The sequence below is a fragment of the Ornithorhynchus anatinus genome, chromosome 5 (assembly GCF_004115215.2).
Source record: "Ornithorhynchus anatinus isolate Pmale09 chromosome 5, mOrnAna1.pri.v4, whole genome shotgun sequence".
Lineage (NCBI taxonomy): Eukaryota > Metazoa > Chordata > Mammalia > Monotremata > Ornithorhynchidae > Ornithorhynchus > Ornithorhynchus anatinus.
In genome coordinates this window covers 77,667,901-77,685,939 of record NC_041732.1, presented here as the reverse complement: position 1 = coordinate 77,685,939, position 18,039 = coordinate 77,667,901, and the positions used below count along the sequence as shown (strand labels likewise).

Sequence of the window (18,039 nt, the reverse complement as noted above, 5' to 3'; positions counted from 1 at the left end):
AGGAATGAATGAATGAATGAATGAATGAATGAATGAATGAATGAATGAATGAATGAATGAAGACGATATGGCAGGTGGCGGGCCCTCAGCCTGCGGCCCGCTCTACGCATGCGCGGCCTATCGGGGCGGCGGGGGGCGGGGCGAGGCCGGCGATGTCCCCTCAGCGATTGGTGGGAGCCGAAGAGCTGTCTCTCCGCCATTGGCGGCTTCTCCCCGGGCGGGCGCCGGCTCCGCCAATGGGGTTGGAGGGCGCCCCCCCCCGCCCCCGGGCTCACTTCCGGCCAGGCCCTCCTCCGCGGGCGGGGGGGCGGCGCGGCCTCAGTACTTCCGGGTGACGGGGCGCGGGGCGGCGCGGCCATTGGCTGAGGGGGGAGTGCTTCCGGGGCGCGCCGCCCCTCCTCCCCCGAGGTGAGGGAGGAGGAGGAGGAGGGGGAAGATGGCGGCTGTAGGCGCGTCGGACGCCGGCCGGGGCCGCCTCCGCTGCCCCCGCCGCCCGCGCCCGGCTCTGGGCTTCGTCCTTCCGCTGCTGCTGCTGCTGGCGCTGTCGGAGCCCGCGCGGGCCGCCGGCCGGACCCTCGTGCTGCTGGACAACGTTCACCTCAGGGAGACGCACTCCCTCTTCTTCCGGAGCCTCGCCGGTGAGCGCTCACCACTCAGCCATTCATTCAACAGGATTTCCTGAGCGCTCACCATTCATTCCTTTATGCAGTAGTATTTACTATTAGCGTGGCGCAGTGGAAAGAGCTCTGGCTTTGGAGTCAGGGCTCATGAGTTCGAATCCCGACTCGGCCACTTGTCAGCTGTGTGACTGTGGGCAAGTCACTTCACTTCTCTGGGCCTCAGTTCCCTCATCTGTAAAATGGGGATGAAGACTGTGAGCCCCACGTGGGACGACCTGATTCCCCTGTGTCTACCCCGGCGCTTAGAACAGTGCTCGGCACATAGTAAGCGCTTAACAAATACCAACGTTATTATTATTATTATTTATCGAGCGCTCACCATTCATGCATTCAATAGCATTTACTGAGCGCTCACCATTCATTCATTCAATAGCATTTACTGAGCGCTCACCATTCATTCATTCAATAGCATTTACTGAGCGCTCACCATTCATTCATTCAATAGCATTTACTGAGCGCTCACCATTCATGCATTCAATAGTATTTACTGAGCGCTCACCATTCATGCATTCAATAGTATTTACTGAGCACTCACCATTCATTCATTTAGTAGTATTTACTGAGCACTCACCATTCATTCATTCAATAGCATTTACTGAACGCTCACCATTCATTCAATAGTATTTACTGAGGCCCCCACCATTTATTCATTCATTCATCCAACAGTATTTATTGAGCGCTTGCTTACAATTCATTCATTCAGTAGTATTTACTGAGCGCTTGCCTACAATTCGTTAATTAATTCAGTAGTATTTACTGAGCGCTGACCATTCATTCATTCAATAGTTTTTAATGAGCGCTAGCTTACAATTCATTTAGTCTCATTTATGGAGCGCTTACACTTCATTTATTCATTCAATAGTATTTACTGAGCGCTGACCATTCAATAGTATTCATTGAGCGCTGACCATTCATTCAACAGTATTTATTGAGCGCTTGCTTACAATTCATTCATTCAATAGTATTTACTGAGCGCTTGCTGACAATTCATTCGTTCATTCAATAGTATTTACTGAGTGCTGACCATTCATTCAATAGTATTTATTGAGTGCTGACCATTCATTCAACAGTATTTATTGAGCACTTGCTGACAATTCATTCATGCAGTAGTATTTACTGAGCGCTGACCATTCAACACTATTTATTGAGCGCTGACCATTCATTCATTCAATACTTTTTAATGAGCGCTAGCTTGCAATTCATTCAATCGCATTTATTGAGTGCTTACAATTCATTCATTCATTCAATAGTATTTACTGAGTGCTGACCATTCAATAGTATTCGAGTGCTGACAATTCATTCATTAAACAGTATTTATTGAGCGCTTGCTTACAATTCATTCATTCAACAGTATTTATTGAGCGCTTGCTGACCATTCATTCAATAGTATTCGTTGAGCGCTGACCATTCAACAGCATTTATTGAGCGCTGACCATTCATTCATTCATTTTTAATGAGCGCTAGCTTGCAATTCATTCAGTCCCATTTATTGAGCGCTTACAATTCATTCATTCATTCAGTAGTATTTACTGAGCGCTGACCATTCATTCAATAGTATTTGTTGAGCGCTGACCATTCATTCATTCAATAGTTTTTTAATGAGCGCTAGGTTGCAGTTCATTCAATCGCATTTATTGAGCGCTTACAATTCATTCATTCATTCAATAGTATTTACTGAACGCTGACCATTCATTCGTTCAATCGTATTGATTGAGCACTTACTCTGTGCAGAGCACTGGACTGAGCGCTTGGAATGGACAATTCGGCAACAGAAAGAGACAATCCCTGCCCAGGGATGGGCTCACGGTCTAGTCACCGTCATGATGATGATGATGATGATGATGATGATGGCTGTGATCTGTGTCCGGCGCTTACTCGGTGCCAAGCACTGGTCTAAGCGCTGAGGGGATGGACGGTCATCAGGTTGTCCCACGTGGGGCTCCCGGGCTTCACCCCCGTTTTATAATAATACGAACGACGGTGTCTATTAAGCGCTTGTTAGGTGCCAAGCACTGTGCTAAGCACCCCCCTTTTATAGTCAGAATGGAGGTGTTAAGCGCTTGCTAGGTGCCAAGCACTGGTCTAAGCGCTGGGGTAGATAGGTTATCCAGCTGGCCCACGTGGGGCTCCCAGTCTTCACCCCCATTTTATAATAATAATAATGCTGGTGTTTATTAAGCGCTTGTTAGGTGCCAAGCACTGGTCTAAGCGCTGAGGGGGATGGACGGTCATCAGGTTGTCCCACGTGGGGCTCCCCGGCTTCACCCGCATTTTATAATAATAATGTCGGTGTTGAAGCGCTTACTAGTACCACGCACTGTGCTAAGCACCCCCCTTTTATAATAAGAATGAAGGTGTGTGTTAAGCGCTTACTATGTGCCAAGCACTGATCTAAGCGCTGCGGCGGATAGCAGGTCATCAGGCTGGTCCACGTGGGGCTCCCGGTCTTCACCCGCATTTTATAATAATAATGACGGTGTTTGTTAAGCGCTTACTAGTGCCACCCACTGTGCTAAGCACCCCCCTTTTATAATAAGAATGAAGGTGTTTGTTAAGCGCTCGCTAGGTGCCAAGCACTGGTCTAAGCGCCGCGGTGGGTAGCAGGTGATGAGGTTCTCCCGCATGGGCCTCACAGCCTTCACCCCCATTGTGTAATAATAATAACGATACTTGTTAAGCGCTTGCCAGGTGCCAGGCACTGTGCTAAGCACCCCCGTTTTATAATAAGAATGAAGGTGTTTGTTAAGCGCTTGCCATGCACCAAGCGCTGTTCTAAACGCTGCGGTGGATAGCAGGTCATCAGGCTGGCCCATGTGGGGCTCACGGTCTTCACCCCCCTTTTATAATAATGGTGTGTGTTAAGCGCTTACTAGGTGCCAAGCACTGTACTAAGCGCTGGGGGAGATACAGGGTCATCAGGTTGTCCCACGTGGGGCTCCCAGTCTTCACCCCCATTGTATAATAATAAAAATGAAGGTGTTTGTTAAGCGCTTGCTAGGTGCCAAGCACTGTTCTAAGCACTGGGGGAGATAGAAGGGCATCAGGCTGGCCCATGTGGGGTTCACTGTCTTCATCCCCATTTTATAATAGTAATTATGGTATTTGTTAAGCGCTTACTATGTGCCAAGCACTGTTATAAGCACTCCCGTTTTATGATAATGATTATGGTGTTGCTTAAGCGATTGCTATGTGGTAAGCACTCTTTTAAGTGCTGGGGGGGATAGAAGGTCATCAGGTTGTCCCACGTGGGGGCTCACAATCCTCATCCCCATTTTATAATAATAATAATGAAAATGTTTAAGCGCTTGCTAGGTGCCAAGCACTGTTCGAAGCGCTGGGGGAGATAGACGGTCATCAGGTTGTCCCACCTGGGGCTCACAGTCTTAGTCCCTCTTTTACAGATGAGGGAGCTGAGGCCCAGAGAAGTGAGGTGATGTGCCCAAAGTCACACAGCTGACAAGCGGCAGAGAGGGGATTAGAACTCATGACCTCTGACTCCCAAGCCTGGGCTCTGTCCACTAAGCCATGCTGCAAAACACTATACTCAGCCCTGGGGAGAGTGCAGTATAGCAGTAAGCAAAAAGTAGGATAAGGGAATAAGACAGAATACAATAATGTACAATGTAATATAACACTATAATATTATAATAGGATATAGTAATATAAGAATAGCAGTGTGGCTTAGTGGCTTGAGCACGGGCTTGGGAGGCAGAGGACTAGGGTTCTGATCCCAGCTCTGCCAATTGCTTGCTGTGTGACCTTGAGCAAGTCACTTAACTTCTCTGTGCCTCAGTTTCCTCATAAGCAGAATGGGGGTTCAGGACCTGTCCTCCCTCCTGTTTAGACTTGCGAGCCCCACTTGGGATCTGATCATCTTGTATCTTCCCCAGTGCTTAACACGGTGCTTGGTACACAGAAGCAGCGTAGCTCAGTGGAAAGAGCCCGGGCTTGGGAGTCCGAGGTCATGGATTCGAATCCCGACTCCGTCACTTGTCAGCTGCGTGACCTTGGGCAAGTCACTTCACTTCTCTGGGACCTCAGTTCCCTCATCTGTAAAATGGAGATGAAGACTCTAAGCCCTGCGTGGGACAACCTGATGACCTTGTTTCTACCCCAGTGCTTAGAACAGTGCTTGGCACATAGTAAGCGCTTAACAGATACCAACATTATTATTATGAATATAGGTAAGGGATTTAATAAATGCCACTATTATTATAAGTCTTAGGTGGAGAATAGCCCTCCACTAGACCCTGGGAGCAAGAGACCTGTCACGTCCTGCCTCCACAATCGGTTCTGACCCATCTCTACCGGTGGCGCCCGCCATCCTCTCTCCGCAGACCGAGGATTCGATATTTCCTACAGGACCGCCGACGATCCCGGCTTGTCCCTCATCAAATACGGCGAATTCCTCTACGACAACCTCATCGTCTTCTCCCCCTCGGTGGAAGGTAAGGGCCGCGGGGCTCCCGGCTTCTCCGGAGCGGCCGCCGCGCCTCGCCGTCTACCCCGGATGGCTCGCCTTGCCCGCCGGAGTGGGAGCCGCTCAATGAGTGAAAGCCACCGTGGCTTGGGGAATGACTGCTGCTTCAGTCGTCTCCTCAGGACTTTCACTCCTTCAGTCACATGCACTGCGTGCTTATTGTGTTCAGTTGCCTCCGAGGCCGGGGGTTCGTTCAGAACAAGGAGTGGCGTGGGGCTTTTTTTTATCAGAAAAGTACCTGCTTAAAGGATAACTTGTGCTTGCGATCGAAGCCTTTAAATGAGGGATGTTGGTTCTCACTAAAAAACAAAGCGGGACTTAGAATTACACCTGACAGCTGATTTGAAGGGTGTTTGTTATAGCTAAATTGCCTAAAAACAGGGTACGGGGATGCTTATTGTTTCCCTTACCGCAAAATGGATGGTCTTGGAGGTTTGGGCTTTGAGGTCATTGCCATACGTGTTTGGCATCGTAGCTTGGACTGATGTTCTGCGTACCTTAATCCGATGGGGGAGATTGAAGGAATCAGAGCTGTGTCAGCCTCTTTTCTGACTTCACTGCCAGCAGTATCTCTTCTCTCGGGTCTGGACTTCACGCTCCTGCCAATTCATTTTTCAGTCACGCATTATATCTCATATATATATATTTTTTTTATATATATATATATATATATATAGCCCATATCTCCCCACTCCTCAAAAAATCCCCAGTGGCTGCCCACTGCCCTTTGGGTAAACGGCAGCTCCTGAAGCAGCGTGGCTCAGTGGCAAGAGCCCGGGCTTGGGAGTCAGAGGTCATGGGTTCTAATCCCGGCTCCGCCGCTTGTCTGCTGTGTGACCTTGGGCAAGTCACTTGACTTCTCTGTGTCTCATTTACCTCATCTGTAAAATGGGGATGAAGAGTGTGAGCCCCAAGTGGGGCAACCTGATTACCCTGTATCTCCCCCAGTGCTTAGAACAGTGCTCGGCACATAGTAAGCGCTTAACAAATACCGACAGTATTATTATTAGCTTTAAAGCACTCTGTCCGTTCTCCCCTTCCCTTCTTACCTCATTAATCTCCCCCCTACTTATCCATCTTCTCCCACAACACCCCAGCTCACGTGTTCTGTTTGTTCCTTGCAAGGCCACTTATTTTGCCTCATTTTTCTCTTGCTCACACCCTCCCCGTTCTTATCAGACAGACCGCCGCTCTCCTCTTCAAACCCTTTGGCATTCATGTCTCCTTCAGGAGGTCCTCCCCCAGTAATCTCTCATCTCCCTACCTTACGCCCTCCATCTGCCGCCTGAGTGAGGAGATGTGGGCTAAACGACATGTGGGACGGGGACTCTGTCCAACCCGATGACCTTGCATCTACCCCAGTGTTTAGGACATATAGTAAGTGCTGTACAAATATCTACCCCAATGCTTAGAACAGTTGCCTGCATATAGTAACCATTTAAAAAAAAAACGCATGTCTTTTTATGCTCTTATTACTTATCTATAATTCACTCGTCACACTAGTCATCTCTTTGAGGCAGGGATCACGTATACTAATTTTACTCTCGCAAACACTTAGTCCAGAGCTCTGCACACATCGGTGCCTAATAAATGCCGCTGATCAATTCAGGGATCTCGTACTTGCAAAGCATAGGGACCTCAGTGAGCTTGTCCCTAGTCCAGGCCATATTCAGTAGTATTGAGTGCTTACTATGTGCAGAGCACTGTACTAAGCGCTTGGAATGGACAAATCGGCAACAGATAGAGACAGTCCCTGCCCATTGATGGGCAGTGATCAACCCGGCGGGGTATTGAAAATGACAGCAATTGGGGGGACTGAGGAAATGTTTTTCCTCCCCGAAGCGGAGCCTCGGGCAGTGTGGGGTGAGAGGTGAGTAATAATAATGTTGTTGGTTTGTGTTAAGTGCTTACTATGTGCAGAGCACTGTTCTAAGCACTGGGGTAGATACAAGGTAATCAGGTTGTCCCACATGAGGCTCACAGTCTTCATCCCCATTTTACAGATGAGGGAACTGAGGCCCAGTGAAGTGACTTGCCCACAGTCACCCAGCTGATAAGTGGCAGAGCTGGGATTTGAACCCATGACCTCCGACTCCCAAGCCCGGGCTCCTGCCACTGAGCCACGCTGCATCCGGGGCCGACCCGACCCACTGCCGTCAAGGAAAATGTGAGAAGCAGCGGGGCCTGAAAAGTCAGAGGACCCTGGGTTCTAACCCTGGCTTCTCCATTTGGCCTCTGTGTGACCTTGGCAAGTCACTTCGCTTTTTTAGCCCTCAGTCTCCTCCTCTCTAAAATGGGGGTTCAGTGCCCGTTCTCCCTTCTACTTAAGCTATGATCCCCAAGGGGGGACAGTGTACGGAACTTGATTAATTCGTATCTACCCTAGTGCTTAGAATGGTGCCTGACAGGTAGAAAGTGTTTAACAAGTATTATAATAATGATTCATTCATCATTCAATCAGTGGTATTTATTGAGTGCTTACTGTGTGCAAAGCACTGTACTAAGCGCTTGGGAGAGAACAGTATAATAACAAACCGACACATTCCTGACCACAACGAGCTCACCGTCTAGAGGGGGAGGCAGAGGCTAGTATAAAGCAAATGGATAAATAAAATAATTTACAGATCTGTACGTACGTGCCGCCGTGGGGACGGGAGGGAGGATGAATGAAGGGGAAAGAGCGGCACAAAAGGGGGTGGGAGGAGAAGAGAGGAGGGCTTCGTCAGGGAAGGCTTCTCGGAGGAGATGGGCCTTCAATAAGGCTTAGAAGTGGGGGAGAGCAACTATCTGTCTGACAGGAGGAGGGAGGGCGTTCCAGGCCAGAGGGAGGATGTGGACGAGAGGTCGGTAGAGCGAGAAGCTTAGCATTAGAGGGGCCAAGTGTGCGGGCTGGATTGTAGTAGGAGAGTAATTAGGTGCTTTAAAGCCACTGGTGAGGAGTTTTTGTTGGATGGGCAATTACCGGAGTTTCTGGAGGAGTGGGGAAACGCGGTCTAAACGTTTTTGACGGCTAATGACTTGGGCAGCAGAATAAAGGATGGACTGGAGCGGGGAGAGACGGGAGGCAGGGAGGTCAGTTAGGAGGCTGGTACAATCATCCAGGTTAAGTGCTTGCATTAGTGTGGTGGAGTCTTCTTGCAAATGGTAGAGAAGGCTGAGTCGGGTCATTTTTGGTGGGGCTTGTGCCCAGGCGTGAGGCCCAGCGCCCACCGAGGACTCTGAACGCAGAGATAACAGAGATAAGCACCCTGAACTCAGAGATAAGCACCGGTGGTTCCTCATTGCTTGAAACCGCCTTCTCTGCAGCCATGCCTTTGTCCTCAAAACACGCCTCCTGCTCTCGTAGTACAGGATTGAGGCAAAACTGAAAAGCACGTTTCAGATGCCAGGGATCTCTCCTTTTGTGTGCATGATCTGGTAGGAGCTGTCGGTCATATATCGTATCCCCCCCTCTGCCCGCCCAAGGCTGTTGTGGGCGGGAAAGGTGTCTTTTTATTGTTATATCGTATTTTTATTGTTATATCGTACGCTGCTCTCCCAAGCGCTCAGTACAATGCTCTGCACACAGTCCGCCTTCAATAAATAGGATTGAGGGAATGAATGAATATTCCAAGGTAACACCCCTGTTGAATCGGGTCCAGGTACGACAGATATGTTTGTGTATTTGTTTAATTTTTATGTCTGTAGGGGGCGGAGAAGGTTTGGAGGTGAATTGGCCCCCCTGGTGTTATTGAGCTGGAACCCTAGAGAATACATTTCTCTTTTGAAAGTGAAATGAACTTTGACACCATGAGTGAGAAACCTGTGGAAAATCCCCATTTCCGGGAGCAATCCCGGATGCTTCCCTCAGGGGTGCTGCTTTTTTCTTTTTATGGCATTTGTTGAGCATTTACTATGTGCCGGGCACTATTCTAAGCGCTGGGGTTCATATCAGGTAATCAGGTTGGACGCAGTCTCTGTCCCACGTGGGGTTCACAGTCCTAATCCCCATTTTACAGAGGAGGGAACTGAGTCACAGAGAAGTTAAACGGCTTGCCCAAGTTCACCCGGCAGATAAGGGACAGAGCCGGGACTAGAGCCCAGGTCCTTGTGACTCCCAAACCTGTGATCTACCCGCTAGGCCACACTGCTTGTGGCCTCTATGGCTTCATGAAGATTCTGGGTGCGGGGATGATGCGGTTTTCAAATTCACGCTTCAGCTGACTGCAGATCTGGAGTCCGTGCCCAAAAGATCAAAGGAGTTACCGTTTTACTGTAACCCCTGCACACTCAAGTTGAGATTTCCAATCAACCAGGGCTGTCCGAGCGCTTCCTGGGTGCAGAGCACTGAGCTGAGTGCTTGGGAGAAGACAATCCGACAGAGATGGTAGACGTGATCCCCGACCACAAGGCGTTTACAGTCTAAAGGACTAGGTGTTTAAGAGGGGATGTCATTAAGGAATGTTTTCATTTTTATGTCTTCTTATGGGAAAGTGAAGAATTATGTGAACTAAACTCAGAGCAGAGGGCAGGGAAATGTGGGGCGGAGTGGTGGGCTTCTCCCTCTCTGCTCCCCCAACGCCCCCCCAACCAGGAATTGCTGCCTGTATTGGAAGGAATTACTTGGAGGCAGTTCGGAGATGATCAATCTATCAGACTGGGGAAAAAAAATGGTTTCAACACAGTTTTCGAATTACCCAGAGAAGTCAGAGGACCTGGGTTCTAATCCCCGCTCTGCCACTTGTCTGCTAGGTCGCCTTGGGCTTACCTTGGTCGACCTGAAGGGAGAGGGAGCCGGGGAAAAGGAGGCTTCATTGGGGAAGGCCTCTTAGGGGGACAGTGCTCTGCACATAGTAAGCGCCTTGGTCGACTTCGCTTCACTGGCTCAGTGGAAAGAGCCCGGGCTTGGGAGTCGGAGGTCATGGGTTCGAATCCCGGCTCCGCCACATGTCAGCTGTGTGACTGTGGGCAAGTCACTTCTCTGTGCTTCAGTGACCTCATCTGTAAAATGGGGATTAAGACTGCGAGCCTCACGAAGGACAACCTGATCACCCTGTATCTCCCCCAGCGCTTAGAAAGTGCTCTGCACATAGTAAGAACTTAACAAATACCAACATTATTATTATTATTCTCCGTGCCTCAGTTACCTCATGTATCCAAGGGGGGTTATGACTGTGAGCTCTCCGTGGCACAGGGGCTGCGTCCAACCCGATTAATTCTTTTCTATCCCAGCGCTCAGAGTGCCTGGCACATAGTAAGCGCTTAACAGATGCCATTTTCAAAAAGTCCTTGGGGAGGGAAGTTTGTCATAAGTTAAGTCTGGGCCCGGTGCTGCACTGGGCGGTCTCACTGTGGGTGGGAATGGATCTGTGTCCCCCTTGGGTTTGTATTTTCCCTGTCGCTCCTTGATGGATTCAACTCTTTCCGTTCAGATTCCAGATTGGCAGCTGTGTGATGTATGCAGCCTCCAGCCTGAGATGCTGGGTCTGTAGTAGAATTCTTCAGCAAACCCATTAACTGGTCAATATTAAATGATATTGAGCACTGATTGTGTGCAGAGCACTTTATTAAGCACTTGAGAAGAGTGCTTCTAGAGTTCTTCTAGAGAAGCAGCGTGGCTCAGTGGAAAGAGCCCGGGTTTGGGAGTCAGAGGACATGGGTTCTAATCCCGGCTCCGCCGCTTGCCAGCTGTGTGACTGTGGGCAAGTCACTTCACTTCTCTGGGCCTCAGTTCCCTCATCTGGAAAATGGGGATGAAGACTGGGAGCCCCACGTGGGACCACCTGATGACCCCGTATCTCCCCCAGTGCTTAGAACAGTGCTCGGCACATAGTAAGCGCTTAACAAATACCAACCTTATTATTATTATTACTTGGGAGAGTACAGTGCAACAGAGTTGCTAGGCACATTCACGACGAGCTTAGAGTCCGGAGGAGGAGACAGACATTAATATGAAATAAATCATTTATAGATATGGACGTAAGTGCTGTGGGACCGAGGGAGGGGTGAATATCAAGGAGCCAACGAGGACGGATCCAAGCGCATAGGTGACGCTGAAGGGAGAGGGAGCCGGGGAAAAGGAGGCTTCATTGGGGAAGGCCTCTTAGGGGGACAGTGCTCTGCACATAGTAAGCGCTCAGTAAATACTATCGAATGATGGATTGTGACCTGTTAATGCTTTGAAGGAGGGGAGAGTCGTGGTCTTGTGCCTTTGGAGGTGGACGGTGTTCCAGGCGTGACAGACGAGATAATAATAATGTTGGCATTTGTTAAGTGCTTACTGTGTGCAGAGCACTGTTCTAAGTGCTGGGGCAGACACAAGGGAATCAGGCTGTCCCACGTGGGGCTCACAGTCTTAATCCCCATTTTACAGATGAGGTAACTGAGGCACAGAGAAGTTAAGTGACTTGCCCAAAGTCACCCGAGATCAGGGCCCGGTGAGCAAGCTGGTATTAGAGGAGCCGAGTTTGCAGGCTGGACTGTAGTAGGCGATCAGAGAGGTACGGAAGGAGGGGGCGAGCTGATGGAATGATTTAAAACCAGTGGTAAAGGGTTTCCGTTTAATGCGGAGGTGAATGAACAACCGGTGGTATTTATTGAGCACCTACCGGGTGCAGAGCAGAGCACTGTACTAAGCGATTGGGAGAATACAGCATAACGGGGTTGGCAGACGTGTTTCCTGTCCACAAGAAGCTTAGGGGCTAGGGGGTGGGCAACCACTGGAGGTTCTTAAGGAGTGGGGTGACGCGGACTAAACGTCTGGTGAGAAAAACGATCCGGGCGGCGGCGTGAAATACGGACTGGAATGGGGAGAGGGAGCGAGCGACGCTGCAGCCTGGCGCTCCGATCCTCTCACCCTGGGCCTCCAGGCGGCTGTTGCGGGACCGGCCACCTCCTCGTCCTTTGACTAGCCTACGGTGCCCGGCTGTCGAGTGAGAGAGCAAAGTACGCTTACAGGATGTGGTGGCTTCTTTCAGATTTTGGCGGGAATATCAACGTGGAGACCATCAGTGCTTTTATAGACGGGGGAGGCAGCGTCCTGGTGGCCGCCAGCTCAGACATCGGTGAGTCTGCCTTGCCTTTAAATTCAGAAAGTGACCCGGGACCTCGTCGGGAAAGGAATGGCCAGAGGGAGATTGGCCCTTCCCTGCAGAAAGGGGGAGGTGGGAGTGCCCGCCACCCTGCTTTCCCTCCCGGTTGCCCTTCGGGTGCCTTATCAGAGAAGCAGCGCGGCTCAATGGAGAGAGCCGGGGCTTGGGAGTCAGAGGTCATGGGTTTGAATCCCGGCTCTGCCACTTGGCAGCTGTGTGACTGTGGGCAGGTCACTTCACTTCTCTGGGCCTCAGTGACCTCATCTGTAAAATGGGGATGAAGACCGTGAGCCTCACGAGGGACAACCCGATTACCCTGTATCTACCCCAGCGCTTAGAACAGTGTTCTGCCCTTAGTAAGTGCTTAACAAATACCAACAGTATTATTATTACTCCGCTAGGTGTGAAACGAGAGTCCGCCTGTAGCCAGAGCTGTAGCACATCGTGGATTTCATTAGCCAGCTACAGGCGAGACGGAGATTAGAACCCAGATCTCCTGGTTCCCGGAGCAGCGCTGTTTCCCATTTGGGCTTTGCTGCTGGGCCACTGGGAATGGGAACTGCAGCGAAGAGCTCCTCCCGGCTCGGTCTGGGGACACCCCCAAACTTGTCAGAGCCGGGTCGGGGGTGGGCGCGGTGTGTGTGTGTGTGTGTGTGTGTGTAGAGGGGGAAATGATAGATCTGGGTTGGAGTTCTGGCTCTGCCAAGTGACCTTGAGCAAGTCACTTAACCTCCCTACCTCAGTTTCCACCTCACTCCCTCACAGGGCTATTGTGTGGACCAGTGCGATACTACCAGCAACGGGATTTCAGAAAGTAGACGCATGAGAGAAAACACACTCTCGTAAGCCCCAGGGGGGCCTAGGTTTGGGTTTCGAAACGCGCTCTGCCCGGTGCCGAAGGGCACGCGTCGGTGTTAGTAAAAATGAGAGATCTGTCGTGGCTTGCGAGAGAGGCGATGAGATCAGATCAAGATGAAGGTGCTGGTATCGCTAGGTGACCCCCTGCGAGAGCTGGGCAGCGAGTGCGGGATCGAGTTTGACGAGGAGAAGACCGCCGTCATCGACCATCACAACTATGACGTCTCCGACCCCGGTCAGGTAACGGGCCTTTTTCCCGTAACCCAGAGACTCTCATTCATTCGGTGGTATTTACGGAGCGCGTACTGTGTGCGGAGCACTGTACTAGGTGCTTGGGAGCGTACAGTGTGACCATAAAGAGACACGTTCCCTGCCCACAGCAGGCTTACAATCTAGAGGGGAGACGTTCGTATGAATAAATGAATTAGAGAGACTTGTTATACGGCACGGAGCGGGCTCGGGACTGGGATTGGGCTGGGAGCCCGCCCCTCACCGTGAGCCTGTGACTTCCGCTCCCTGCAGCACACGCTCGTCGTGGCCGATTCCGAGAACCTCCTGAAGGCCCCGACCATCGTGGGGAAAACATCCCTCAATCCCATCCTCTTCCGGGGAGTCGGGTAAGTACTCTTAATCATTCAAGGAAAGACCATGGGCTTTGGAGTCAGGGCTCATGAGTTCGAATCCCAGCTCTGCCACTTGTCGGCTGTGTGACTGTGGGCAAGTCACTTAACTTCTCTGTGCCTCAGTTCCCTCATCTGTAAAATGGGGATTAAGACTGTGAGCCCCACGTGGGACGACCTGATTCCCCCGTGTCTACCCCAGCGCTTAGAACAGTGCTCGGCACATAGTAAGCGCTTAACAAATACCAACATTATTAATGATGATAATTACGGCATTTGTTAAGCACTTACTCTGTGCCAGGCACTGTACTGAGCGCTGGGGCAGAGAGAAGCAAGTCGGGTTGGACGCGGTCCCTGTCTGACCTCTGAAGACGGGAACTGCCCCGAACTGAGAGTAGCCACTTCTCCTGCTGCTGAAGTCTGCCGTAATAGCCGCTAGGCACCGTACGCAGAGCTGGGAAGAAGACATAGGTGACAGCCCGTTCCCTGGCCCACCGGGGGTTGACCCCCCTAAAGGGGGGCGGGATGGCCTGTACTAGGGGATGACACAGAACTGGGAAAAACATAAAATAGAGCACCGACCGTTTTAACGGCGGAAAAGTGTAACCGCTGAACTCTTCGGTCCTCGGCTGTCTCATCAGTCCAGGCGGAGCTGTGCGATGAGTAGCCGGCGAGCCTGCAGCCACTCCCCGCTTTTCGGGGCTGGGCCGGAGCTGATGCCCTGGTCCTCGGAGACTTCCCCCTCCTTCCTCTTCCCCTGCGCAGATATCCCTCTCGACCCCAGGCTGAAAATTAAAGGTTTTTGCAGGACCGAAGGGGCCGAGCGGCCTTGGGATCCTTTGGGTATCTAGTAAAGAATGCGTTCTCCACCCTTTAGGGGATTCAAATCTTTTAGCTCACTAATACGGCCGGCTGTTTTCTGGGCTCTGGGGACCAGCTTTAAGTTATCTTTCAATCTAATCATTGATATATCTATATAGATATCTATCAATATATTTATCTATATAGAGAGATAGATATCTAGAGTTATCTATCATTCAGTGGTACCGAGCACTTCCTGGGTGCAGAGCACTGTACTAAGAGCTCAGGAAAGTACAATACGGTGAGAGTCGGTAGACACGATCCCTGCCCGCCAGGAGCGGATGGTCTCCGTGATCCCATCCTCTCTCCCCTCTTCCCCCCCGCAGGATGGTGGCAGATCCCGATAACCCCCTGGTGCTGGATATCCTGACGGGCTCTTCGACTTCGTACTCTTTCTTCCCGGATAAACCCATCACCCAGGTGGGTCCCGCCGTGGTTCCCCGGGGCAGTCGGCAGCCCGGCCCCGCCCCGTAGGCAGGTCCTAGGGAAGTGGGGACCACTTGGCTCTGACCCCCCTGGGGAAAGGAGGAGCTGCCAAGTTGCGGCGGAGACTTGCCCGGCTAAGGGTGGCGGAGGGCAAGTGAGAGGATGGGTGGATGAGAGGCAAGTGGAGTGGAAAGGGAGAGAGGGGGTTGAAGGAACAGAGAGCCTGGGCGGTTCCTTCCGAGGCCGGGCACACTTGGGAAGGTCACGTCTTCGACTGTGGCCTCTGCTCGTGGTGGCGGGAGGGAGGCTCCTTAGCTAGATCTGGCGGTCGCCGAACCCTGTGACCCAACCAACCCCTTCTCCTCCCCAGTACCCCCACGCCGTGGGAAAGAACACCCTCCTGATCGCCGGGCTCCAGGCTCGGAATAACGCCCGGGTCATCTTCAGCGGCTCCTTGGATTTCTTCAGCGACGCCTTCTTCAACTCGGCTGTGCAGAAAGCCACCCCCGGCTCCAAGAGGTGGGTGAGGCCGGGGTCGGCGGCCGCCACGGTCTCCCCCGTCACCCACTGCGGCCTCAACGTGCCGGTTCCCCCGCCCCCCGGCCGCAGCGACTTTGGGTTGGCGTCCTGTACGGATCAGGGTCAGGTGACGTTACTAAGGCTGCTGTGTCTGAGAACCGTTAAACACGGGGAATCTGGCAAGTCGAATGAGGTGAATGCGCAGAGGGGTTGAACGTATTCATCACCGGGAAGAGGGACAGAGGTTCAGGCACGCGATCCTTCCCCAACCCCCATCGCCGGCCCGTTGGGCTTCCAGGATGGATTCTTAACAAGAGTCCGCGAGGTGGCCCAGAGATCCCAGCCGCGCTCCCTGATGGATGGGCCCTGGCTGGCTCGCCCCGTCGGCTCTGCGTTGCTCTTGGCCAGAGTCGTTCTAAAGTTCGAAATAATCTCATCTGTGAGGATGAGATGAGCTAATGGGTGTGAAGACGCTTTGGGAAAAAGCCCCGAATCTTCGCTTTATCCAAAGAAAGAGATTTGGGTTCTCCGGGGTGTACGGTAATCGTGTTTGCATTGCTCAAGGGCATTTTGGGGTACGTATTCCACCGTTACTACACATTACGGTCAGTAATGAGCTACTGGTCTGGGGGACTACTTCCCCGCTTCCAGCTCCTTTATGCTTCTGCCTCCTGACCACATGTGGTGTCGAAAGTGTCGACTGGACCCATCCGGAGCTGAATTTAAGCTGTAACCAGCCCCAGCGGCTTCCTCTAACGTGCCTCTTTCCCTGGCCTCCCCCTACGCAGGTACTCTCAGACCGGCAACTACGAGCTGGCCGTGGCCCTGTCCCGCTGGGTGTTCAAGGAGGAAGGGGTGCTGCGGGTCGGGGCCGTCACCCACCACCGAGTCGGGGAGAGGACCCCGCCCAATGCCTACACCGTCACGGACCTGGTGGTAAGAGCCTCACGGGGCGGGGGGGGGTTAGACGTGGTCCGTCCGGGGGCCGTAAGAGCCCCTTGCTGGGCTTTTTCCCCTCCAGTACACACGCGTGCTCTGTCCTTGCTATGTGGCATCGCTCTAATGCTGCCCTACGGGCTGCGGTTTCTCTCTGGGGGGGGTCTCGGAAGCTTTTCCTTAGTAGGGCCCAGGTGTACCTCCAAGAAGGCCCCGGCCTAAAGGACTGGGAAAGTCTGCCTTGGGTGGGAGGAGGCCCCAGACCAGGATTTTAGCTCCTCCGGGCCATTCGCAGGAATACAGCATCGTGATCGAGAAGCTTTCCGACGGAAAGTGGGTTCCCTTTGACGGAGATGACATCCAGCTGGAGTTCGTTCGCATCGATCCTTTCGTGAGGACTTTCCTGAAGAAAAATGGTGAGCGTTTCCCCGGCCTCTTCCCACCTTGTCCTTGGGAGCGGGGGGTGCTGCTGTTTAGATTCAAGAGGCTCGAACCTATTTCTCGGCCTTATTTGGGGAGATGTGCGGCTGTAGGTTGTGACTTTTAGAAGGGGGTTTCGTGTACAACTTAAACCCGTGCCACGGCGTTGTTTAGTCGACCCTCTTGGTAGAGGGGTCGGAGTCCCTGACGGGCCGGCTCTTTCCTAGGGGGCAAATACAGTGTCCAGTTCAAGCTCCCTGATGTCTACGGGGTGTTCCAGTTCAAAGTGGATTACAACCGGCTGGGCTACACTCATCTGTACTCCTCTACTCAGGTGAGGTCCCTTCCTCGATCACCGCAGGAGGGGGTAATGCTCTGATATTGGTTAAACGCAGGCTGCGCTGGGGTAGAGCCCGCCAGTCAGGTGGGACAGTCCCCCTGCCCCCGTCTTAATCCCCATTTTACAGGTGAGGCCCAGAGAAGTGAAGGGAGTTGCCCCAGGTCACACAGCAGACGGTGCTGGGGTCAGAAGCCCGGTCCTTCTGCCTCCCAGGCCTGTACCCTGTCCACTAGGCCGTGCTGCTTTCCTGCTACTACTTGTGTTCTTTTAGCCCCATGTGCCAAGCACTGGAGTCAAGTGGGTTGGGCTTTGTCCCACGTGGGCCTCCGAGTCCAAGCTCTGCTGTCTTTCTTTTGTTGGAGATAAAAAGAGGGCAGGCTGAGCCCTTTCGGCTCACACCCTTCTCTTTCCATCGCAGGTATCCGTCCGCCCCCTCCAGCACACCCAGTACGAGCGCTTCATCCCCTCGGCCTTTCCCTACTACGCCAGTGCCTTCTCCATGATGGTGGGGCTCTTCATCTTCAGCGTCGTCTTCTTGCACATGAAGGAGAAAGAGAAATCTGACTGAGAGCCCCACGGCTCTCCAGTGATTTGGGACATGGGAGGGGTGGGGGTGTTTTCTATGACTTTTTTTTTTTTTTTTTTAAGTCCAAGGGACCTCGGGAAGGGAGGGAATTACCTTGGTGGGATATGCTGTGCCTATTACCTCTGAGGAGGAATCGGGCCCCCCCCCCCAATCTTCATTCCCAGAATAAAAGATTGAAATGTGGCCTTTGACGCTGAGCTGTAAGTAAGGGTTTGGGTAAAGTCACTGCCTGTTACCGCTCCG

General features: G+C 52.0%; 1 protein-coding gene across 1 annotated transcript; it reads left to right on the top strand.

The window, feature by feature from the left end:
* Window positions 1–404: 404 nt before the first annotated feature.
* DDOST (dolichyl-diphosphooligosaccharide--protein glycosyltransferase non-catalytic subunit) lies at window positions 405–17,979 on the top strand. Its single transcript, XM_029064883.1, has 11 exons — window positions 405–638; window positions 5,018–5,128; window positions 12,117–12,203; window positions 13,225–13,328; window positions 13,611–13,705; window positions 14,896–14,989; window positions 15,366–15,514; window positions 16,303–16,450; window positions 16,746–16,866; window positions 17,098–17,204; window positions 17,629–17,979. Exons 1-11 carry the CDS (start codon window positions 437–439, stop codon window positions 17,776–17,778), a joined length of 1,368 nt encoding a protein of 455 aa, XP_028920716.1. The 5' UTR covers window positions 405–436; the 3' UTR covers window positions 17,779–17,979.
* The last annotated feature ends 60 nt before the right edge of the window (window positions 17,980–18,039 follow it).